This window comes from Wickerhamomyces anomalus (assembly GCF_001661255.1).
Source record: "Wickerhamomyces anomalus NRRL Y-366-8 unplaced genomic scaffold WICANscaffold_6, whole genome shotgun sequence".
Taxonomy (NCBI): Eukaryota; Fungi; Ascomycota; class Saccharomycetes; order Phaffomycetales; family Wickerhamomycetaceae; genus Hansenula; species Hansenula anomala.
The window spans coordinates 204943-229226 of NW_017567115.1; the positions used below are offsets into that span (position 1 = coordinate 204943).

The 24284-nt window shown below is 33.6% G+C and overlaps 12 protein-coding genes and 1 non-coding gene across 13 annotated transcripts; 6 read left to right on the forward strand and 7 right to left on the reverse strand.

Moving 5' to 3' along the window:
• Positions 1 to 58: 58 nt before the first annotated feature.
• WICANDRAFT_64777 (uncharacterized protein) lies at positions 59 to 1609 on the reverse strand (the record flags this gene model as incomplete). Its single annotated transcript, XM_019183800.1, has 1 exon — positions 59 to 1609. One exon carries the CDS (start codon positions 1607 to 1609, stop codon positions 59 to 61), a length of 1551 nt encoding a protein of 516 aa, XP_019036636.1.
• A 338-nt stretch (positions 1610 to 1947) lies between these two features.
• MFM1 (Mfm1p) lies at positions 1948 to 3165 on the forward strand (the record flags this gene model as incomplete). Its single annotated transcript, XM_019182272.1, has 1 exon — positions 1948 to 3165. The coding sequence occupies one exon, from the start codon at positions 1948 to 1950 to the stop codon at positions 3163 to 3165; it is 1218 nt and encodes a 405-aa protein (XP_019036637.1).
• A 174-nt stretch (positions 3166 to 3339) lies between these two features.
• FTH1 (Fth1p) lies at positions 3340 to 4578 on the forward strand (the record flags this gene model as incomplete). Its single annotated transcript, XM_019182256.1, has 1 exon — positions 3340 to 4578. The coding sequence occupies one exon, from the start codon at positions 3340 to 3342 to the stop codon at positions 4576 to 4578; it is 1239 nt and encodes a 412-aa protein (XP_019036638.1).
• A 106-nt stretch (positions 4579 to 4684) lies between these two features.
• WICANDRAFT_t128 lies at positions 4685 to 4757 on the reverse strand. The gene has a single exon. It is a non-coding gene; the product is annotated as a tRNA-Thr (tRNA).
• Positions 4758 to 5836: 1079 nt separating this feature from the next.
• WICANDRAFT_96744 (glycosyltransferase family 15 protein) lies at positions 5837 to 7543 on the reverse strand. Its single transcript, XM_019186530.1, has one exon. The coding sequence runs from the start codon at positions 7115 to 7117 to the stop codon at positions 5921 to 5923; it is 1197 nt and encodes a 398-aa protein (XP_019036639.1). The 5' UTR covers positions 7118 to 7543; the 3' UTR covers positions 5837 to 5920.
• A 50-nt stretch (positions 7544 to 7593) lies between these two features.
• WICANDRAFT_85614 (uncharacterized protein) lies at positions 7594 to 7788 on the reverse strand (the record flags this gene model as incomplete). Its single annotated transcript, XM_019185916.1, has 1 exon — positions 7594 to 7788. One exon carries the CDS (start codon positions 7786 to 7788, stop codon positions 7594 to 7596), a length of 195 nt encoding a protein of 64 aa, XP_019036640.1.
• A 2721-nt stretch (positions 7789 to 10509) lies between these two features.
• On the forward strand, positions 10510 to 12195 carry STL1 (glucose-inactivated glycerol proton symporter STL1; the record flags this gene model as incomplete). The annotated part of the gene is made up of 1 exon (XM_019185120.1): positions 10510 to 12195. One exon carries the CDS (start codon positions 10510 to 10512, stop codon positions 12193 to 12195), a length of 1686 nt encoding a protein of 561 aa, XP_019036641.1.
• A 503-nt stretch (positions 12196 to 12698) lies between these two features.
• Positions 12699 to 13871, forward strand: LDH1 (triacylglycerol lipase; the record flags this gene model as incomplete). Its single annotated transcript, XM_019185121.1, has 1 exon — positions 12699 to 13871. The coding sequence occupies one exon, from the start codon at positions 12699 to 12701 to the stop codon at positions 13869 to 13871; it is 1173 nt and encodes a 390-aa protein (XP_019036642.1).
• A 1323-nt stretch (positions 13872 to 15194) lies between these two features.
• On the reverse strand, positions 15195 to 15827 carry WICANDRAFT_17411 (histidine phosphatase family protein; the record flags this gene model as incomplete). The annotated part of the gene is made up of 1 exon (XM_019180740.1): positions 15195 to 15827. A coding segment is annotated over one exon (633 nt), but the record flags the coding sequence as incomplete, so codon positions are not given.
• A 2735-nt stretch (positions 15828 to 18562) lies between these two features.
• WICANDRAFT_64783 (uncharacterized protein) lies at positions 18563 to 19879 on the reverse strand (the record flags this gene model as incomplete). The annotated part of the gene is made up of 1 exon (XM_019183801.1): positions 18563 to 19879. One exon carries the CDS (start codon positions 19877 to 19879, stop codon positions 18563 to 18565), a length of 1317 nt encoding a protein of 438 aa, XP_019036644.1.
• A 1093-nt stretch (positions 19880 to 20972) lies between these two features.
• On the forward strand, positions 20973 to 22244 carry RGL1 (Rgl1p; the record flags this gene model as incomplete). Its single annotated transcript, XM_019183802.1, has 2 exons — positions 20973 to 21059; positions 21111 to 22244. The coding sequence occupies 2 exons, from the start codon at positions 20973 to 20975 to the stop codon at positions 22242 to 22244; spliced, it is 1221 nt and encodes a 406-aa protein (XP_019036645.1).
• Positions 22245 to 22474: 230 nt separating this feature from the next.
• Positions 22475 to 23227, forward strand: VPS28 (ESCRT-I subunit protein VPS28; the record flags this gene model as incomplete). The annotated part of the gene is made up of 2 exons (XM_019182344.1): positions 22475 to 22898; positions 22950 to 23227. 2 exons carry the CDS (start codon positions 22475 to 22477, stop codon positions 23225 to 23227), a joined length of 702 nt encoding a protein of 233 aa, XP_019036646.1.
• Positions 23228 to 23259: 32 nt separating this feature from the next.
• Positions 23260 to 24101, reverse strand: RPN12 (proteasome regulatory particle lid subunit RPN12; the record flags this gene model as incomplete). The annotated part of the gene is made up of 2 exons (XM_019183803.1): positions 23260 to 23268; positions 23295 to 24101. The coding sequence occupies 2 exons, from the start codon at positions 24099 to 24101 to the stop codon at positions 23260 to 23262; spliced, it is 816 nt and encodes a 271-aa protein (XP_019036647.1).
• Between the last annotated feature and the right edge of the window lie 183 nt (positions 24102 to 24284).

Here is a 24284-nt window from a genome sequence, read left to right on the forward strand (position 1 = left end):
TATCTCCAAGCTGTTATCATGTATGTACAAGAGTCATAGTTGTCTGTGTTGTTGTTTCTCAATTCTCAACTTCAACAACAGCAACTTTATTTTCATCTTTTTCACTCTCATCATCATGAATAACAGCTTTGGCAACCATAACTGATTTATCATATTGTTCAATACCAATTGTAACCATATTTGGTGCTAATGGGTTTTTCATATTGACTATAAGATTTTTATAAAAACTCTTGAAATATTTATCTAAAAAGGCATCCAATTCTGTACCTTTAGGGAAATACTTGGTTAAAATATCAACTTTTTCAATCTTTGTAAAATCAATCAAATCAAATATTGTGAAATAATTTGAAATACTAACCAAATCCAAGAAAAGTAATAAAGTACATGATTTTTGCACCTCTCTTCTATGAATTTGGGAAACATGATCAGATATCTTATGATTATATTCTCTAATCTTTGTGAAATTTGAAGTTGTCTCTCTAATAACTAATGATTTCAATTTTAATTTCCCACCAATTATAGAAAACTTCTTATTAGGAGTAACAATGAAATGACAAATACCAAACAAAAATTTTCTGAAAACTGCTCTATTATACCCATTATGGAAAACCAATTCCAAATCTTGCAATCTATTGAAAATACATTTAATATGGCTCAATTTGAAAAACTCATCAATCAACAAGAATTTCCTATTCAATTGATCATGAGTTAATGTTTTCAAATGATCAGATTCACAATCATGACCACAACACATATGATCCAAAGTTAATTTTTTCAATTTTGAAGAATCACAAGATCCCAAAATACTTCTAGCCAGGAATGGATCAGCAAATGAAACTCTTATATTGGTTAAATTTGAAAGACTTAATTTTAATCCGTTACTAATTCTGAAAAAATCCAAAAATAATTCACCTTTAAGAAATTTCTTGTAATAATTTTTAAAAGTTTGATCAACACCACGTTCAACTTTCCTATCCCTAATATAATCATAATGATCAAGGTTATAAATCAACTTGGAATAAACCATTGATGGAACACAAATATCTTTACAATAAGTTAATTTAACCAAACATTTGAAAACATTCAAACAGAAAAATTCAGAGATTGGAATTTCAGTTTTTTCAAAATCAAAAGCCTCATGGAAACAATCAAAAAAAGTATCCTCTAAATCATCAAGGGTATAATATTTATCACTATCATCATTAAAAGTTTTAAAACCTTCAGGAATTAAAGAATAATAACAATGGAATAAATTCATCAATGTGGAGATTCTAATTTTCCCATCATGGTTATAAACGGTTTTATTAATAGTCTTGAAAAACTTCTTAATAGCACGTTTATCAGAAACGATTGATTTATCATTTGGATAATGGAATTCACGACGACCATTCCCAATTTCACGAACATTAATTGAAGTTGAAGTTGAAATGACAACAACTTTTTCATAAAGGGTTGGCAACAATGTGGTATATAAATACCCACTGGATCTAAGCAAGTTATACTTGTCAGTTTGGTTCAACTGAGAAGCAATAAAGACGGTTGATTCACGTGGAAGTTTGTCAAAGATGTTAATCTTGATGGATTTGGATGGACCTGTTGGAACAATCATGGTGCTTTTCTCGAAAAAGTTCAATGATGAGAGGAATTAAAAGTGGGAACTGTTCGAGTGGAATTGAGGTCACAATGACCTTCTTTTATACACCATTTCGCAGACAGATAATTTATTCCATTTTAGTTTTGTAAATTGTAAGATGTTTTCTCAATATTATGCTTCATTTTTTCTGTCAAAACAAAAATGCCCTCGGTACTTACCCAAACGGGAAATCCGGTACTTTTTTTTTGGTGATTTTGGAAATGGGCTTTAGAGAAGTTTTCAATTAAAAGAGATGATTTTGAAGAAAAGATCAACTGGTTTCTTTCAGGTAAAGAGAATTAAGGAGTGTGCAAATGAGCTATCTGAGGACAAATCTGGTGCTGAAGGCGTTTACAAAGAGCTCGGTTTTCCCTTCAGTGGCACGGCCCATAATCAAGAGATCAATCTCAAATACTAGCCATCTTTGTTTAAACAATAGCATCACAAGCAGGAGAAATGCAGAGTACACTTCTCTATTATTGGAGAAGAACTTGGTCCATAGAAATCATTTGAATCCAACAGAGGCAACAGTGTTGAGATGTACTGTGTTTGATGGGGATGGTAATTTAGAAGCTGTATCAGCAGATTTGAAAAGATCAGATCTAATATCAAAACATGGTTTATTCCCTAGAGATTTGAGAAAGATTGAGAAAATCGGTTATAATACAGAGATTGCACCATCTATCTCTGTTCGTAAAGATTCAGTTGTCATCACATTACTTCATATACGTGCTTTGATTAAGGCAGATACTGTAATCATATTTGATGATTTAGGTTCAAGAAATTCTCATGCTCAATCACAATTCATTATGGATTTGGAATCAAAGTTGAAGGCTAAAAATGTTGATTTGCCCTATGAAATAAGAGCTTTAGAGGCTGTATTAGTTTCAGCAATGACAAATCTTGATGCAGAAATGAAGGTACAAACCACTGTTACACAAGGAATCTTACACGAATTGGAAGATGACATCACAAGGGAAAAACTACGATATTTATTGATTCAAAACAAGAAAATTTCAACATTTTCACAAAAGGCAACATTAGTTAGAGATGTTATTGATGAAATTTTGGATAATGATGATGATTTAGCTGGAATTTATTTAACTGAAAAGATGAACGGGACACCAAGAGATGTTGATGATCATGCAGAAGTGGAAATGTTGCTAGAATCATATTATAAACATTGTGATGAAATTGTTCAAACAATAAATAATACAATTTCAAATGTTAGAACCACTGAAGAGATTATTAACATCATTTTAGATTCCAATAGAAATCAACTCATGTTGTTAAGTTTGAGATTTTCCATTGGATTATTGAGTATGGGTGCTGGCTTATTTATTGCAGCTGCCTATGGTATGAACTTGGAAAATTTTATAGAGGAACAAGATTATGGATTAGGAGCTGTTATCGCGGTGTCGATGATCTCCATTGTGGTTTTATTTGTATATAGTTTGAAGCATTTGAACAAGCTTCAAAAAATCACAATCGGAGACCACTACAGGCAGAAGATGAAGGACCAGGTCTTTTGATATTTATAGAAGTAATGAATTTATGACTTTATATTAAAAAAATTTTGACACAAAAATTGTTATGTAATCAATGGGTGTTTTTTATCTTTTCCATCAAAGAAGTTGAAAAAATCATCAAATGATCTTTTGAATCAAACGAGCAAATTATATCATTGCAAAAGATTAACATTTAAGATGGTTGAATTCGAGGACATCTTCTCTTTTGAGATTTTCTTCATCATACTTAGAGAATCTCTAGAAATCATCATCATTGTTTCCATCCTGTTGGCTTTTGTAAAACAATCATTAATACTCCATCATTCAAGGGATTCAACTTCAACCACATCAATAAACAATGAAGAATTGGATCTATTAGCTACCACTTCGGAAGATGTGAGTCCTGAATATGATGTCAATAATAACCCTGAAGGTTTAACAGAAGCTGGTGATAAATTGTATAAACAATTCAGATTACAAATTTGGACAGGGAGTTTATTGGGACTATTTGTGTCTTTAATTATTGGTGGTATTTTCATTACAATCTTTTATTTAATTGGAACAGATCTTTGGTCTTTAAGTGAGCATTATTATGAAGGAAGTTTGAGTTTATTAGCTTCAGTGGTAATTTCAATAATGGGTATGTTTTTCCTTAGATTATCCAAATTGAAGGAAAAATTCAGAGTTAAACTAGCAAATATCTTGATAAACAAAAGCCCAGAAGAGATCTCAAGTGATAAGAGATCAAAATTTAAGATATATGCTGAAAAATATGCTTTATTCTTTCTTCCTTTTATTACATGTCTAAGAGAATCATTAGAAGCATTTGTCTTCATTGGAGGTGTTGGTGTTGGACAGCCTTTAACAACTTTACCCTTATCTACAGCACTAGGTATTCTTGTCAGCTCAGTCGTCGGTGTTTTCCTTTACAAGAGAACAGAATCATTTTCATTGAAAATCTTTTTAATTTCCACAACATGTTTATTATATTTAATTGCAGCTGGTTTATTTTCAAAAGGTGTTTGGCAATTTGAATTACAAAGGTATATCAATCTTTGTCATGGACAAGATATGTCTGAAGTTGGTTCAGGACCAGGTTCATATGATGTTACAAATTCAATATGGCATGTTAATTGCTGTAATGGTGAAATGGATGGATTATGGATGCTTTTCACAGCTATTTTTGGATGGACAAACAGTGCAACTTATGGTTCAGTTATAAGTTACATCGCTTATTGGGCTGTTATTATATTTTCCATCAAGAATTTGAAATTTGAAGAGGCAAATGGCTATTATCCTTGGATTCCAATCAAATTCCAAAGAAAGAGATTATTGAAAAAATACAAATTTTTGCAAGCTCGTCAAAAAATTGCCAATAAAACTACATACATTCCAGCACATTTATTAAGCAATGACCCAATAGGATCTGAATATTGAAAAAATAAATACTTGAATAAGTGATAAGGATTCAAATTGTAGCTTTAGTACCTATTAAAAATTAAGGTGGTGTTCGGATGTGTGCCCCGACTATATGCAAAAAAATTGCTTCCACTCAGAGTCGAACTGAGGATCGCTACATTACTAGTGTAGCGCCTTACCAACTTGGCCATAGAAGCTGTTTTTGAAAAAAAAATCTTTTGAAGTAACTGGTGGTACGTTTTCTTATGTAGTTTATTACGTAATTATAGTAATAAACTATCAACTAATTAGCCAATAGCAGCTAGTAACTCTTAGAATTTAATTGCAAAATTACAATCTTAATTATTTGCAGTTGTAAAGGGTAAAATATCATTATTTTAGAGTGCGTCGACGATAATATATATAATTTATGCCGATATTTTTTTTTTTTTGTAATTGTGATGCAGTATATTCTACGTTCAAACTTCAGATCATGTGCACTTATAAAATGCTAAAATAATGTACAAAATCACTGCAGGCCGCCGAGACGTCGTCTATATTATAATATTATTATTCAGTCATGAGATTTCTTAGTTAATTCTTAATTTACCTGTTTTTATTCTGATTTATCCCTTAATTTATGTTTATAGATCATAAGTCATACTAGACTGAGTCTCCAGTGATTTTGTACATTATTTTAGCATTTTTAATTTAAATACACATCAGATACATTAATTCGTGGTGGAGAGTAGGTTTCTCAGTTGGCCGAGAAGGATATTATAAGGAAGCCTGAATTCCAACACAGCGAGAAGCCTACAATCCAAGCGGTTCGTGCTTAATTGCATTCCTCATCCAAGTTAAATACATCAACTAAAAAAAAAACAAACAAACTGCAAGCTGAAAACTATCTATATATATATTTGGTCAAATGTACGATGATGGATGAGTTTGGTGGCTATTTTCCAAATTCTTATGTATCGACAAAAGTTAGTACTAGTCGTCGGTGATTTTGTACATTATTAATTCAGCATTTAATTATGAATACACATTATTATAACTAGATAAAAAAAAGTGCTGGAGCAGTACCGCTAATTATATAGCTGTATAACTAGATCAAACAAATATATAAAGTTCCAATATTTATATTGATATTGGCAATATCTAACGTTCAACAATACTACAAATGAGCTTTTTAAAACATAATTTAAATAATAATATAAATCAAAGATTCGTTCAATGATGATGATGTGAATGAATTGAAAACATGGAAGTAAATAATGAATGAATGCTTAAAAATCTCAACTTCCTTTTTTAAAACAATAAACAACTTCTTGATATTAATTTCATTTAATTATTTTTTCTTTCCAAAGTCATATTCACTCTATGAATAATCTTGCCAGTTTGCAGGTTTTTCCAATTGATTAACAGTATGAAATTTTTCACCACAAGAATAACCTTTGAAAGTGAAATCATCTTTTGGATTACACATACATTTACGTTCCAATCTAAGTTTATCATCAATAGGACAATTATGGAAAGGAACATGGTAATAACCAACATCGTTGAAATAATGGATTTGATCTCTTGGTAAGAATAATGCAGCAGCAATGGAATGAACTGGAGCATCACCCCATCTTTCATAAAAGAACCCACCAGCTTTATCCAAATATTCAAAATATTTTGAATAAGCTTCACCTCTCCAAAAATTCAAATTACCAATTTCAAAATTGGACCAGAAATGACACAAGTTATAAGAGAACCCACCATCATCTGAAATGAAATCCATCATGTTATCTTTTGGTAAATATTGAGGATTTTCTTTAATGAATTCTCTAGTAGTTTGCCATAAAGTTTCAATAGTTGCAGCATATTCATGCAATGAAATTGTAAAACCATATTGTTTATTATTATCCTTCATGAATTTGAAAATATCATATTCAATATCACAATAAACTTTAGTATCAGGTTCCACTCTCCAATAATATTCATAATCTTGTAATAATTCATGTCTATAGAAAAACCCAGATTCAAATCTACACATATGTCTATATGAGATTGAATCACCATAGATGATATTTTTTTGTTTCATATCTTCTCTTGTCTTTGCAGCTTTTTCTAAATCAATCCATTCAGGGAATGACCAATGTTCTTTTGGAATTAAACCAAATTTAGTAGTACCAGAGACTAAAGCAGTTGTAGTTCTTTTAAATTCTTCAGTAAAAGGTTCATCATTTAAAAAGACCCAATCATATTTGAATTGTTTGTTGAAACGATCTTCAATAGATCTAATTGAACCGATTAATGACCATAAATCACGATTTCTAGCTAATGAAACAAAAGTTGCACTAACTTTATCCTTTGGATTACTTGAAACTGGAGTTTTTGGTTTTTCTGGAGTAGTATTAGCCTTGACGTTCGCACTTGCTGCAGAAGTGGATGAGGAAGATCCAGTTGATGGTGCTTGATTTGTTGATGCAACATAAGTAGTTGTTGAACCCTTGGATAAGATAAAGATTGTTAACAAAAGGGCAGCAGCTATGGCAGCAAACCTAATTAAACGAGCATCAGAACGAGCCATTGTGACCAGCAACTAAAAAAGGAATATTTATAGCAGCAAAAGAATTGGATAACAATAGCAACAACGGAGCTGATGAAACTTTTGAGTTGATGATGAGTATTTAATATTGTTCTTTTCAAAATGATCGTGTCGCATTTTTTTCTCTTGAACACGTCGTGATTTTTTTTTTAGATTTTTTTTTTCACGGTTTGCCCAGCACACGAGCCATCAGCTTTTGACTTGAAATTTACATAAAAGTTTATAAATCAGGATTTTTTTGTATGGGAAGGTGTGGTTTTTATGTGATTATTGGATTCTATGGTATTGATTATCATATTATAATGTGTTTAATCATGGGGTTTGTTAGTGTTTAGTCGTGATACCAGGATCAGTTCAGGTATTGGATTTGTGCCTTTTCCTTCTTCATGTCAGGGAAAACCAAGTTTTGTTTTATTTTACCAGGATTGAAACGAAAATTATTGGCCCAAGCTAGAGTATTAGGTCTGTGAAGGAAAGGAACAAGCTGTCCTTTTGGAGCTTTGAGTCGAACTTCTATTGATTTTGGACGTGTACTTAGGTCTGTACTCAAGAATGAAGAACTGGATTCTTCTTAGCTTAAGCACCAGAGGGCGAAATGCTCCAATTTTTAAAACGTGAAGTTGGTAGAAAATCTCGTAGTCCACATTGTACATCTTCTTTATGATAACTTTTATCAATATACAGTGTATTGTACTAAATCCTATGCTCATCTCAGTTCTATATGATTAGTAGTATTGTTTTAATAGCAGCCTGAAGTCTAGGCTCAATACCTATTTGCCACAGACCCAATTATGCAGCCTAGACCTTCTTTCCAAGATACCCGTCCAAAAGAAACGAGACTACCATACTTTAAAATTTAGGCCTGCGGCTTTTAGGTCAAGGCCGGCCAAAGTTTGCCTCATTTCATTTCTTTTTGAGCCCTACAAATAGAAAAGACTTTATGAGTAGGCTATTAATAATTAATAATTAGTTGTACACGTACAACACCGTTGATTTAAGCTTTAGTATTGCCATCTTGGAAGTAATCATGAGGTTTTAGGTTTTATATGTCAGTTTTGGGAAAGTTTCTTTTTGGGCCCTTTATATTTTTTCTTTGACTCATAACGTCATAGAAGGTACTAGCATCAATACGGGTCTGCCTATTGTTGTTCATATCTACGATTCATCTGCCTTCTATGACTGCAAGTAATCATGTTTGTGACAGAAATATCATCATCATGAGTTTGAGCTGTGTAGTTGACTTGTGCTTAGGGCTTTATAGAATTGTTTGATGTTGATGAAGTTGATGAAGTTGATGAAGTTGAAGAAGTAGAGGCATACACTTGTGTGTAGTGTTAAGTCCCCCACACTACTAAATTAAAGACTCTTTGCAGAGTCAACAGCCTTTGACCAATCACAATGGATTATACGTTGTAAATCCTGTTTAAGCTGGCTCTCTTTGATATCCCATTCAACATAAACTCACACATCCAAAGGTACACTTTTGAGAACCAACAAAGCTGGTAACTTGTCTTATAAAACAGCACAGAGAAGATACTCTTGAGATTAAAGCCCACTAAAAACTAGTGGAACGAATTCCGACTGCTTTACATAACAATTTGCTATGAGATTCAAGCCAACGCGTATCAATTGTTTTCTTGAGATCTTCAAAAAAAACCACTGAGTCGATTTTACAACAACCAGTTTCCCAGGCTTCGTCTAGCCAGAGCTACATACACGCTAGCGACCTGAGCACAGAAATCCGTGGTTGGAGTCAGAAAATGTTGTAGTCATTTCCTACTCCACAAAATTCTGAAAAGTCATGAAGTTGTTCAATCAGTTCATGATGATGTTTTTCATACAAGACACACTTTAAGGTTTTAAGAATAGGCTAGCCGCTAAGCCCAGAGCACTTCCCATAGGCTACTGTTCCTGCCTGGAGGCTGGTAGCCTAAAAGCTAGACAGGACGAGCCAAAATGCCCTTCCCGGAGTAATTAGCAATTACAAGAACACCAAGAATGCTTGTATGGCACGCTTGGTATCCCAAGGAAATGCTTCTCTTGATCACCGATACGCTGAGGCAAACAAAGGCATTCAATTGGAAGCACTGGGGTAGTGTCTAGTGTCTTGTAATACGAATGTAGAACGTACTACAATTTGTAGTTTGTACTTTCAAAAGGTTTCAAATGTTAAATATGCTGGTGGGTTATTGTACAATTGGTTGTGGGTTAAGCTTGTGAGAAAAGTAGCTCAAAGTACTGTTCATCAATTGAATTTGAATTAAACAATTGGCTTTGGCAATTTCCTACAAGCTGCTGAAGCCTGGAGGCTGGATCCTTCTTGGCTGGTTTCATGTTGTAGTAGCTGCTACCCCAAAGTTGATGGTCTTTGTATTCTTCATTGAGCTACGATATAGATCTGTATCTTGGATAACTTGGGATAGAAGATACTTAATAGTCTATATCACGGTTATATCTTATATCCATCAACCTTGGGCTGTAGAACCCATTCTCGTCTTTATGTTGATGGTGATTTAAAGTTGTTCTGCTCCAAAGATTCACCATTATGAAGCTCGTAATGACCCCATAAACCTGCCTCTTTCTCCCGATGAAAGATCATTCAAGATTGCAGAACCAATGGAGAGCGAACCGTGTTGATGGTCTACACTAATTGGTTGATTCAAGGTCCTAAAAAAAGGTTTTCCAGCGTGAGTTTTGTATGTTATTTGTATACAGGTACCCGAAGGCCCTATGTTTTTTGTGAATGATTCTGATTTTCTGACGATCACCAGGCTGGAAACACCACCGTAAATCAAGTCCTTTCCAGAGCTACATGACGTTTCATCGTGTTACATGAACAACAACTACAACTACAGAGAACGAGAGGAAAACATCGTAAGAGCAGCACAGGAAAACCACCAACCAGCTACACACAGACGACCACTACTAGGCTGGCTCTATAGACTCACAAGTACAAAAGAAACACAGCAAAAGAAACACAACCCACCAGAGATTCCAGATTCCAATCCTCTCAGTCATCTTCATTGCTTTTTTCTTGCTCAAAAGCCTAAATGAAAAAAAACCAAGACACGAAGTCTGCGCGAACCGGTTCTCTTTTATCCGGGATGCACCGCTGACATAAGCCCGCAGGAAATGGCTGTGGTCCGGGGCACACACCGGAATAAAATTTATTTACAATTACATCATTTCAATACTCTTGCCATAGCGAAGAATCTTCAACAAGTTGAAAAAAAAACATGAAAACATCAACTTTCCTAAAACAGATGCTAAAACTTTTGAGATTATAAATACCACACCATTTCCCCCAGTTTTGTAAACTTGTAACTTGTAATTTGTTTTCCTATTAACTACTTACAATTATCAAACATTTCATTATGGGTTTTGATTGGAAATCAAGAACAAACACTGCAGGGCTAAGTGGTAGAGCCCTTAGAGTCTCAGTCACATTAACTGCCACATTAGGTTTCTCATTATTCGGTTATGATCAAGGTTTAATGTCTGGTTTAATTACTGGTCATGAATTTAACTATGAATTCCCAGCTACTAAAGGTAACTCTGTTAACCAAGGTGCTGTTACAGCTTGTTATGAAATTGGTTGTTTCTTTGGTGCTTTATTTGCCATGTTTAGAGGTGAAAGAATTGGTAGAAGACCATTAATCATCTTGGGTGCTTTTATTATTATCCTTGGTACTTTAATCTCAGTCACTGCTTATAGAGATGCTTGGGGTACTGGTCAATTTGTTGTTGGTAGAGTTATTACAGGTATTGGTAATGGTATGAATACCGCCACTATCCCAGTTTGGCAATCAGAAATGTCTAAACCAGAAAAAAGAGGTATGTTGGTCAACTTGGAAGGTTCAGTTGTTGCCATTGGTACTTTTGTCGCTTACTGGGTTGATTTTGGTATGTCTTATGTTAACAATTCTTCTCAATGGAGATTCCCAGTTGCATTCCAAATTTTCTTTGCCTTCTTTGTTATGATTGGTGCCTTACAATTGCCAGAATCTCCAAGATGGTTATTATCAAAAGGTAGAAGAGAAGAAGCTGTTTTCGTTCTTGCTGCTTTAAATGACGTTCCAATTGATGATGAAGGTGTTGATGAAGAAGCCACTGCTATTCAAGATGCTGTTGAAAAAGTTTCTAAAAAACAAATTAGTATGAAAGAAGTTTTCACTGGTGGTAAAACTCAACATTTTAGAAGAATGTTGATTGGTTCTTCAACTCAATTTTTCCAACAATTTACTGGTTGTAATGCTGCTATTTATTATTCAACTGTTTTATTTGAACAAACTATTGGTTTAACTGGTAAATTACCATTGATTTTAGGTGGTGTTTTTGCAACCATTTATGCTTTATCCACTATTCCATCATTCTTTTTAATTGAAAAATTGGGTAGAAGAAACTTGTTTTTGATTGGTGCTACTGGTCAAGGTTGTTCATTCATTATTACTTTTGGCTGTTTAGTTAAAGATACTACTCAAAATGCTAAAGGTGCTGCTGTTGGTTTATTCTTGTTTATTGTTTTCTTTGCATTCACTATTTTACCATTACCATGGGTTTATCCACCAGAAATCAATCCATTAAGAACAAGAACTGTTGCCTCAGCTATTTCAACATGTACCAATTGGTTAACAAATTTCGCTGTTGTTATGTTTACTCCAGTTTTCATTGCCAATGCTAGATGGGGTTGTTATTTATTCTTTGCTGTTATGAACTTCATTTTCGTTCCAATTATCTTCTTTTTCTACCCAGAAACTGCAGGTCGTTCATTAGAAGAAATGGATATCATGTTTGCTAAAGCTCATGTTGAAAAGAAACCAGTTTGGAGAGTTGCTCAAACTATGCCAAAGATGAATCATAGAGAAGTTGAAAGAGCTGCTGTTGAACTTGGATTATTTGATGAAATTGAATTCCAAAACGACGGTTTCGATGATAAAGCCTCTGCTTCAATTCCTGATGCTGAAAAAGAAGGTACTTCAGGTACTGATACCCCAGATTCTCAAGAAAATAACAACAACCACAGTGGGTTATTTGTTAAAAAAGGTGATGATAATGTTTAAATGACATTCATTACACACGGTTGTTGATTAATTTTTAATTGGGTTTCACGTTTTAGTTTAATTATTTTGTTTATTTAATTTGTAATACTTTAGATTATATATTAAAAGAATTGTAGCTTATTCACATTCCAAAGCTTCAAAGCCCTAAAAAGAATGTTGATTTTTATGTTGATCATGGTTTTCAATTTTTAAACAGTTTGTCCCTCGCATTAAAAATTTTCCTACAGCTGACGTTTTTCTTTTCAAAAAGGATGGTTGACTTCCCGTTTGGGAAATAACCTGCATCTCTGCATGAGTCAAGTTTGTTACTTCCCAATTGGGAAATAAGCGTTACCCGGAATTTAGTCTTAGCTCGGTTGAAATTTAGTAAAGAAATAAGATATACAAGATTATGGGGAATAAATGCCACAATTGAAAGGAATAAACATCAAAGAAAAGGGAGTCATATTGACTTTATAATCAACTGGATTGATCTTTCCCTAACTCATTCCCCTTCAATCAAGATGTCCCTTGAACAATATCAACAACTTGCAAAACAAGAACAAGATGAAATTCCAAAATCATTAATCCCCAAAGTGATTCATAATTTAAAATTACTGGGCCATTTCCTTTTCAATTCAAAACATACAGAATTAGAAACCCTATTAATCAATGATGAATCAACTTTCGCTTCAGATTTAACTCAGACTTATGGCTTTACTCAACATTATGAACAATATGGAGAAATATTTTGTTTGAAAATCCCACATCCATTACGTACCCAATTGAACAATAGTGCTATTTCCAAAGAAGTTGTTAATGAATTAGAATCTAAAATCAATGAAATCCCAGTGATTGTATTCATTCATGGTCTTGGTGGTAATTTACAACAATTTGATGAAGTTGTTAGGAAATTTGCAGGGTTAACTGATATCTTTGCAGTGGATTTACCTGGATCTGGGAAATCAAAAGCTAAACAAGGTTTAAAATTAACTCTTGAAAATTTCACAAATTTTGTTAAAGAGTCATTAGATACTAATGGGTTCATTGGAAGAGAGATCATTATTGTTGCTCATTCTTATGGGACTCAAGTTGCCCTTAAATTGGCAGAAATAAATGAAATCAATTTGAAAGGGTTGGTTTTATTAGCACCACCCAAGATTCCATTGAAAAGAACATGGAAGGAGAACTTCTTCTTAGGGTTATTTCTGAAAATTCCATGGCTTTTTGAATTTTTCAGAAAATTGGATAGGTTTAACAATATTCAATCATTATCAATGAAGAGATTATTTTCAAATCCTGAAACTCCAGAATTTCTAAGATTGAAACAGTTTAGATTCAATTTATTAACAAATTCAACCAATTTTTTAAACCATGCGAAAAGTTGGATACCACTTACTATTAGTGAAGTTATTGACGCATCTCAAACAATTTCAAACAATAATGGTTCAATTCTAATTGTGGATGGGTCAGATGATAAAGTTACACATGACGGTGGTGCATCATATCATGATTTGTTAGGTAACAATATTTCACAATATCAGATATTGGAGAATGCTGGTCATAATTTCATTTTAGAATCTTTTGAGACTTTAAATCCATTACTTGAAAAGTTCTTTGTATCTTTAGACTCAAGACTAGACAGTGATTATCCAAACAAATTGAGATCTGAGTTTTCAAAAAGATCAATAGCTTAGATGTGAGTGGACTGTGATTTATTATTCATTAGACAAAAGGATGCTTCATTTGGGTCCAAACTCTTGATTTGCAATTGTGGTGTCCCCGTTGATTAAAATTTCATTGCTTGTTGCAACATCACTAAAATGACAGTTTGACTACGAAACATTTGGAATACTAGGGGAATTATGATGATCAATATTTGGATAATGTTGAAAAAGAGAGCGAGAAAGCACTCTCAAAGCTTGTGGTAATCACCAGAGGAAAAGAAGAGAAAAAAACTGGTAAAAGAGACTCAATTCAAACTTGTGATGTTGTGAACTTGAACAAAAGTATTCCAAAAGATAATGAAGGGTTTGTCACACATCCTCAGGATGGTGTTTTCCGTTGTATTGTTTTTTGAAATGCAAAATGAGTATTCTGGTTGTTTACGAGAGAATTAGAAATCAGACAACATACATTATAATACTAGTCACTTGTCTACAACAAAGATGCTATCAGCGTTTAGAAATATATAAATTTAATGTATAAACTATCAACCTGTAGAAGAAGCTAGTAAAAATGACATTTCACTAAGCAAGTTCTCTTCTATTCATCACACTGGCATCAACTAAGAGGTACTCCCAATCAACAATCGAACCAATTTATAATGAATTGGAACCACCCATATTCAATATAGTCAGCCACTCCACTCACAAATCCATCACCTCTTTTATTTAGAGTTCTTTAGCCTACCAAGTTCTAGAAGATGATTAAGGGTCCCAGGCTGGCCCACCATGGTTTACTGAATATATTACTCATATATATAATGATGAGAACCACACACTACTATATTCTGTTCTTGGGGTTTAGAATCTGAAGAGGCTCCAGACTATGAGTGAACCCACCATGACTGAGTCAACACAAGTTGACTAGCAGAATGATTCAATTTCATGCTCTTTCTCTCTTGTTTTATCACTGTTTTGAAAGCTCGTTGATAACTTACATGGTTAGTTCCTAGACAATTGTAACTCAACCCTCATAGGATGGGTAGAGTAGTCCTTGTAGAAAACTTATTATGGTAGTTTTGACCAATTAGGAATTACAATCCATCTTTTTATATGGTTGAGAATTTTTATGATGAGTTAATAATTGACATATCCATGAGGACATTTAGCTTGTGATCTTTTAAGAAGAAGTGCTTAAATAGCCAATAGCCAAAAGAAGCAGTGGATCTTAAAGATTATCATCAATACAATATATAGGTTCTCAGCAGTTTGTAGAAGTTGAAAGATCAAAAATGGTTTACACTTTTCATTTTCTCGAACTTGTACATTATATTTCTTTAAACATCAGCTATCAGCCTTAACAACAACAGGAATCAACTGACCAGGGTAAAGAGGATGTTTCGGATGCCCAATAACTTTCAACAACTGTGCAATCAATCCCGAATGAGTAGTGACACTGACTATCTGTTCATCTTTTTCGAAAACGGTCTTTAACCAAGCAGTCGCTCTTTCCGCAACATGTTGTTTAGTTTCCTCCACATCAGGTTGCCATAATTCATCCTGTTCAGTGAATCCATTTTCAAAGACACATGTTGGGCAATAATGGGCAATCCAATCCTTGGTGTGACGTTTCTCTGGGGTTTGAATACCATATCTTTCTCTTAGGTCCTCATCAACAATTGGTATGATTCCATCATCGTTCTGTGACCATGTGATGTGATAAGTGTGTAGAGTTCTTCTCAATGGCGAGATATAGAATAAATCAGGGTATGGTGAATCATTCTTTAATTCCTTGGTCCAATATTCAGAAACTTGTTCAATTTGATCTTCACCCTTTGGTGTTAGGTCTGCATCAAAGAGGGTATAATTTTCAAATGTATCAAACCTTGAAATGTAGTCCCAGTCTGATCTTTTATCCAAGACGTTATGCCAGCCTTCACCATGGCGTGCGAGGAATATTAATTTATATTTTGATGAGTTTAATTGGGTTAGGAAACTTGACCATGAATATTCAGATTTTAAACCAAAATTGGATAATTCAGTTGTTATTGATGAACTATCATCGTATTGAGTGAAGTAGTCTAATGCTTGAAAGTTCTGAGCTGCAAAGAGGACTGTTGAATATCTGAATAATTTTGGGATCCACATGATTTCTGGTTAGTGGTTGATTTATGATAGCAACACCAATAGAAGGAGACTTGATGGTACTTATACACCACGCTGACCAAATATCTTTACACAATACACAGCTCAACTCTGCTCTCATTGCAATATTGCAATGTATACCTCATTCCAGTGTTCAAGAAACACTACAGCTGTCAAACTTCTAATTCATAACCAACTTCAGCGGAGTCAATCCATTCCCCAAATTTGACTTTTCAATTCTGAAAGACTCAACTAATTCTTGATCAGATAGGACAACTCAATTCAAAGACTCTACTTTCATTAAATTGCTGTAAGTGACCTCTCTGTTTTGAAATGAAAAGTTTTTAGAAGAACCCAAAACAAGTTCGCGAAGTATCAAATAGTATAGAGACGGTTCAACCTTTTAAACACATTTCATCAAGAACGTGGAGTGTTCAGAAGTATTGAAGCTGAGCACATGGTTTCCAGGAAAACTTTGAATTGTTGTGAATGGTGGTGTTTTTGTTAATTCACCGAGCAAATAAGCTGCTGTACAGGATTAAAAAATTGGTAAAAATGTGGCAGGATACATGATTGATTGATAGGCTAGGAACAATGTTCAGGAAGTCAGATTTTGTAATACAATACAGTGTCACAAAGAGTATGATGTAGTTTTAATATCTATACCCACTTCAGCTCTTTTTAGTATATATTCTTGATCCTTCACCGTTGATCAATCAACTAATTAGTTGATCCAATTTTGTCTCAAACTACATAAAATGACTTCACAACACAAGATACCATATCATATTAAAACTAAACCTTTTAAAACCAGGACAGAATACCCATCATATACGTCATAATACCAAATGAAGCAACACAGGGATAACCATGATGGGATCAGCCTAATAATACAGAAAAATTCATTCAAAACTTTTTCTTGAAAACACAAAGTGACCACATGATGGTAAAGAATTGAAAACCAAAAGCTATGTTTATCATTGATCAAAACCAGAAATAAAACCCACAATATTATTAACCAACTCCTTGAGTTTCTTTGATAAACAATCCACTCATTATTAAATATTATATCACCTTGAAAACCATAAACTCATAAAACATCAAAACCCAAAACCCACTTATAAGGGCATAACTTAATCATATTTTGACAAAAGATGATAGACTAATGACACCGATTGCATTATCCTCTTTCTTGAAATGGGATCTTAGAGGGAGTATGAAAGGAGCAGTGAAGCCAATGGAGATGTATGAAAGCATCAAAAGAGAGTGTATTCTCTTACTGGAGGAGACTGGAGATTTGTGCATGTTGTATCTAAAGTTTGAAGAGGCTATTCTTGAGGCGAGCATTGTGTTGAAGCGAGTGTGATTACTTTACAGAGAAAAAAGATGTTCTACAAGTCTCGAGGATTGGAGATGGTTTATATATGTCCATGTTCCATATTCCCTATGCCATTTCAAACGTTTGTGGATCCCAAAAAAAAAATCGTAAGATCAAAATTTGGCTGTTGGGTGCTTAGTGGCACGGTGTCCAGTGGCAGCTGAGATAAGCTGATTGAAATTCGGGTGCAGAAGGGTTTTTATTCCCTTTCAAGGCTCAGTTCAACGATAACAGGACAGCATGGATACACAGATATCACCATATAGCACTCACATAACCACCATTCTAACCCCATATTCACAATCACAGACCTCACTTCCACCATACCACCCTTTCAAACCATCATCGTACCATACTCCCTTCCTTATCAAATAGCCACAGTGTGATATGCCTCAACAAGGAAAACTAAACGACTTGAACGAACAATTCGCGGCTAAAACGTGACACGCACGTGACAAACGCCTTTTCGTGTTGTGATGGACGCGTACCCTCACGCGTGTCCTCTGTCTTTTGTCCTGTAAACAAGAGCGAAAAAGTAAACATAAACACCCCGATTTCTTGACACAATCTGAATTCGTTCAAATGTAAACAATAAACAACCTGGAAATGGTATACACGAAACACGAATAGAGGAAATATGGAATAGAGATACACGTTACACGTCGTTCATGGGACACGAAAAATGCACGGTTACAAATGTTTTGTAAACAAACATGGCACACAAAGCAAACTTGATAGATGTTGCAGTTTTAAACACCCAGTTTTGAACTATTATAGTATAGCCAAGTTACAAGGCTCAAGTTGACATACTACAAATCGATATGGATTCTGGCGAGAATCAAATTAATTGATTCGTATAGAATTGTGTACCAAATCTTGAAGCAATTGAGTTTTGATAGACAGACGAAGTACATGAAGTGAAAGCAAAGAAAAAACTAATTACACCCCAGATTTGTGGAGTACCAAATTTACTATTACTCGTACATTTCTATATGAAGAGAAAAAGATGAGCTGTTCAAATCTATACGATGATATGAAACTTAAAAAGAGATCAGTTCAAGTTTGTAAATATGGAATGGTTAAATCGTTTGATGTTACAATTCTAGTGAACAAGAACGGCTAAACATTTTAGAATTCAACCATTTGACGACCCAAGTACCTACAATAAACGTCTTTTCAACACCATTAATGTTTGTTATCCCTAACTATCAATCTCATGATACTTGAACATTGTTCCAATCTCTAAACTATCCAAAGAGTCCACATGGAAAACATATTTAATAATTGAATTCAAATTTGCAAGAACCCATTGGGCATTTTCCCCATTGAAAAGAGTATAAGCTTGCAATAAATCAACCATTATTTGTGCTCTGTATCCACATTTATCCATCCCATAAATAATGAATTGAAGAATTTTAAACCTATCATTACATCTGAACGTGAAATCACCCATTGTTGTACATTCATTTGAACTTTGATCCCTTTCCTTATAAATTTTAGACAATGATACATGAATTTCATACCTTCTTTTTTCAATAATCCAAACAGGTGGTTGCCCTTTGAAACCTAAGCACCATTCTTCCCAAATATCTTGGAAAAGTTCACCAATCTTCAAATCTTCATATTTAGCTGCAACATAACCTTTTAAATCTTCATCTATTGAGATACTTTCCTCAGTATCTAATTTAATATCTCTTTTATAAAGTGCACCTATTGAAGGATGATAAATTCTTGATCGATCTAAAAGTTTTTCAACATTGATACCTATATTTTTGAAAATTTCATCAATAATTCCAGGGAAAAAATCTTTACTTTTGAAAGTTTTAGCACCACCTTCAAAAAATTGAATAACTTCACCAGTTGAAGTTTGATAAACCGATTTATTGAACGAAGTCTTGAACAAACTAAAGACTCTTAGCACCAAACGAAGATCAACCATTTTCCTCTCTTTAAAATATTCTTCATCAGCACCCAACTCATAACTAATTTGTCTTCTAATATTCATGAGATAAAAATGACAAATATCATCATTAACATCATTATCATAGTTAAAATCATAAAAAAACTTCCATGGTGGATCAACCACTAATTTTTCATTTGGCGGATAAACTGGTGAATTTGGAATACTTTTAGTTCCTCTTGGAGGTAATTCCAACTCTGGCTTGGAGTCATTCACAACAATCCCATCACTATATGATTTAACAGATTGATCAAGTGGTATATATTGAATTGGAGGTGAATCAACTTGCTGAGGTGTCTTGACACCTTCAGGGGAATTGACCAGATTTTTAGTATTATCATCAGTTAAGCCCGGCTCTTCATCTTCTGAGTCACTAAGCACCAAATTGGATAAATCTAGTGGTTCAAATTCAATTTGGTCAAGATGAAACACTTTAAGTTTTTGAAGGTCAAATACATCTTTATCCTCAAGTTGTTTTAACAACTTTTTGTAACCCCAATTAGGATCATAATGGAACCCACTAACGCTTAAAGGATCTGGTGTTGCTGTCAAAAGCATTTCAGTAGCTGATTCGACTCGTGTTGAAGATTGATTTCAAGATCTTTGGTGATGGTTTTCACAATTTTTGTTGTCATAGGTTTTTGAAATGTCTTTCCAATTCCAACCACAAAACTGAAATGTGTTTAAACCACAGCAACGAGAACACCAATAGCGATTCAGTTGAAAGACATAAGCATAGTTCATTTGAACCTGATTGATAAGACCTCCAACTCATCACCTCAACAATACCTTCATTCAACTCTCAAATACTAAATTGTAGCACTCCACAACTCTAGAATAACAGGATTTATAGCGCTTTTTTCATAAATGATCAAAATTGTAGCCTAACCACCATCACAGCCAATGATCCATCAACCGCCTCATTCAAAACACTTTCTCTGTTTTGTTGTTGTTGTTTTAAATTGTGCCAGGGGCACTTCCCGTAAGCCATTTTTTGGGCGTTCTCTAAAAAATAGATTTGGGTGCTACAAAATGGCAGTTTTGGCAGAAAATCGTGTCAGTATCCCGCCAAAAGCTGGATGGCCAGGGCACAAGCCAATAATTTTAGAAGGATGCTATTTTCCTACAAAATAGAGAATCGACCAATAACACCAAATATATATAGCGAATGTGTATTAAAACCATAGGACTATTGATCAGCATGGCCTAATACAGTATTATCGACTCTTACTGGTACTTTTTAAGAGTGTTTATTGTTGTTTTTATGTGTCGATGCTATTTTCATTCTTGCTCAGTCTATTTTTTTGGAAGGGCGAAATAGAAGCCATTTTGCAAAATAGATCCGAAGCTGAGTCTATTTTTTTTTTCGCCATACAAAAATAGCAGCCGCTGCCATTTTTTCGGTCAGGGCACGAGTTTTTCACCATAGTTAACAAATTTTAGATATAGACGCGAAAAATGGACTAGAAAAAAGCTTACTCCCCAAACTTCACCAAAAAACCATTTTTCGAATGAACGAAAACATCCCAAAAGGGAAATTACCGGAAATAGGAAATACCAAAACAAGCTCAAAGAAAAAAAACAAAACGTAATTAAACAACTTGTTCATCATTATAACTAAAGCTCAAACTTATACAAAAACCCATACAAAATGGTTTTACCAGACTCATTTGATATCAATCTCAAGCCTTCAAACAAATCTATGGTCCAAGGATGTCCCGGTGTACCCAAAACCTATGTAAGTATTATGTAATTATATCAGAGAATAATCACTAATGTCTTTTAATAGCCCGTTTTAGTTGGAACGTTAGAAATAAGATCAGGAACTGGATTACCTGTCCCTTTAGAATCTATTGAACTGAGGTTTGTGACAGTAGATACTCTAAAGAACAAACCACATCGTGAAATCCCAGTATCACTAAGAAAAGTCAATTATGAAACTAAATACCCCATTAATGATCGTGTGATTTCAGTTGATATCCCATTCACCATTGGTATCAAGAATGATATTGGCCCCACTGCTGAAAGTGCAAAGTTTGGCTCCACTACTCATAAATTAGAAGCTACGGCAATTTCAACAGGTACTAAAAATAACGTTAAAACTTTTGAATTCCCAGTTGTGATCACCACATATGACACATTACCACTTTACAGACAATTTAACGAACCAATTTCAAGAGTTGTCGATTCAAAAGATACCCATGTCATGGTTGAGTATTCTTTACCATCTTCAGCTATTGGACCTGGTGAGGATTTAGTGATTAATACCAAAATTTCAACAAATCCAACAAGTAAAAAACTTGCTGATAGAGTGAAATTGAAAAAAATAACAATGGAAATTGTGGAAATTTTTGATTGTCGATGTGATAGATCTTTCATTAAAGAAGCTTTGATAGCTCAAAAATCTCAAGATTATGATGGTCTTTATCTTGGTGTTAAAGGATTTTCAAATCAATTCAGTATAACGTTCAACCCTAATAGAAACAACAAATATTCATTATTTTTAAAACATCAAGATCCTAAACTATTAACCAAAGTTCAACAAACCCATCCAACGAATGATCTAAAACCACTAATAATTGAACGTCAACAGAATCCAATCCCATTAACTCATCATCAACCATTAACTAAAAGATCAAATTATTTTAGCACTTATTATGAACTTCGCGTTAAGTGCAAATTTTCTCATGCTAAAGATGTGGAGATCCAACAACCAATCACTATAGCACCTTTTGATCGTGTTAAATCTATACATTTATTGAAATGGATCTTGAAAGAATCTGAAATGGCTAGTGAATTCTTGAGAAAGATTGAAAAAGAATTAGGCAAGATATCTTATGATAATAATTTTGATACATTGGTTTATCCTCAGAGAAAGATGTCCAAAATGAGATCTAAAGACGATCGTGAAAGATTTCAATAAGGGATTGAATAGCTTGAAGGAGTGATTTATGATAAAACCAATTTTATTTAATGATATTTACGTATTTCCAACTGAAATATATGACTAATGACTTATTATTGATGTAGTTAAATATTGGCTTATATATGGTCAGCAGCAGGGCTTCAAACCTCTTTATCAGGAATGAAAATGATGAAGATTGAAATTACATCAACTAAAACCCAAATCACCAAACCAAATCCCCTAAAGCCATGTCAATCCCAGCTTATGCCCCTACAGCCACCCAGAAAAACCCTTCATACAACAAAATCAGAAACTCATCGATTAATCTCGACCAAGAAGTCTCCCTATTCAACACAGTACAACAACGTGAAGTTTACGAATCATTAGCAGAACTATACTCAATAATAACAGTACTCGACTTTATAGAGAAGTCATACGTTAAAGATACACTGAACAAAGATGGTCAAGACCAATATACACCCACAGTGCTAAGGCTATTAGCACAATATAACACCATTTTGAAAAATCCAGAAGTCAACAAAGAATTTGGTTCACTTGATACATTCAAAAAAAATTATAATCTGAATTGTCCTTCAGCAACTTCAAGAATCGAAATTGGCGTCCCTGCCACAGTGGAGCATGCCATAAACGTTCCAAGCTCAAGTGGACTAAGTGGTGGTGGAGGACCAGCGAGTAATGGATCAGGTGGTGCTTCAGCTAGAGCTGTTGCTGAAGCTACAGGTAATTTCATCACTTGTATGGATGCTTTGAAATTGAATTATAAGGCAAAAGATCAATTACATCCTTTATTATCGGATTTGATGACATCTGTTAATAAAGTTAGTTCGAATAAAGAGTTTGATGGTAGAGGGAAATTAGTGGAATGGCTGATAAAGATTAATAAGATGAATATTAATGAGGAGTTATCAGAGGAAGATACAAGACAATTGTTATTTGATCTTGATAATGCTTACAAAGGGTTTTATACAATGTTAGAATGATTGAATTTTCGTATACAGATTAAATAATTGAATCAATTTCTCTAGCAAAGTTTAATGTATTCTTCACCAATTTCTCACTATTGTTTAATTGTGAATCTTCTTCATCTTGAGTGAATCCAAATTTATCCTCTTTAGCACTTAGGTTGAATAGTAATTCACCGTTTGAATATTCCCAATTTTGTTCCTTGGCAAATGCTTCAACTTCTTTTTCACTGTTTAAAAATAATAAATATTTGGCATTTGAAAATGGTAATTTTTTATAAGTCTTCTCTATTGATCTTGATATTTCAAATCTAATTGCTTGTAATAATGTATCATTGAAAATGTTGAATTCTTTTAATTTAATTTTTTCCTCAGAATTCTTACTAGATATTAATTCCCAAGCTTTATCATAATAACCTTCTAATAACCAATTCTCAATCTTGATTGGATAACTCAAATACAAATCATTCTCAATATTTTTCAGATGATTACCCAAAAATTCCAATTCAGTGTGAAATTTCACAACGTCACCCTTTGATAATAATAACAACAAATATAAACTTATTAATTTACTCTTGTTGACTGATTTAGATAATTGTTCATTACTAACTGTATTGAAATAGAAAACTTTCAATTGTTGTAGATAGTTTTCAAATCTATCAAAATCTTGTGAATTGATGGAAGATAATGCACCAATTTCTAATATGGATCTTGATATAACTAAATCTTCAACATAATGTGGATCTTTATTTATTTTTTGATAATTTGGAATCAACAGATCATTTTGAATTAAAAGTATCTTGATTGGTGATAATAACTCTTCTGTTTTAGAGTATTGCTTAGCTTCAAACGCTGATTTCAATTGCTTTGTGAGATCTTCTAAAGAAGGCATGATTATGATTGTATTTGACCTTGAAATGGGTTTAAAACCGTTGGTTAAATTGATTCACTTGCCACCAAAAACAAAAACCATCGAGATTTTGAGAGGGAAAATCCGAGGGCAACAATGAGTCACGTGAAAAGAAGTCGGAAATATAAACTAACATCAAAAAAACAATTTGATTTGTTTTAGTTT

What these genes read in the sequence shown, in the direction of transcription:
- WICANDRAFT_96744 (XM_019186530.1), bottom strand. Translation starts at nt 7,117, where the DNA reads ATGGCTCGTTCTGATGCTCGTTTAATTAGGTTTGCTGCCATAGCTGCT.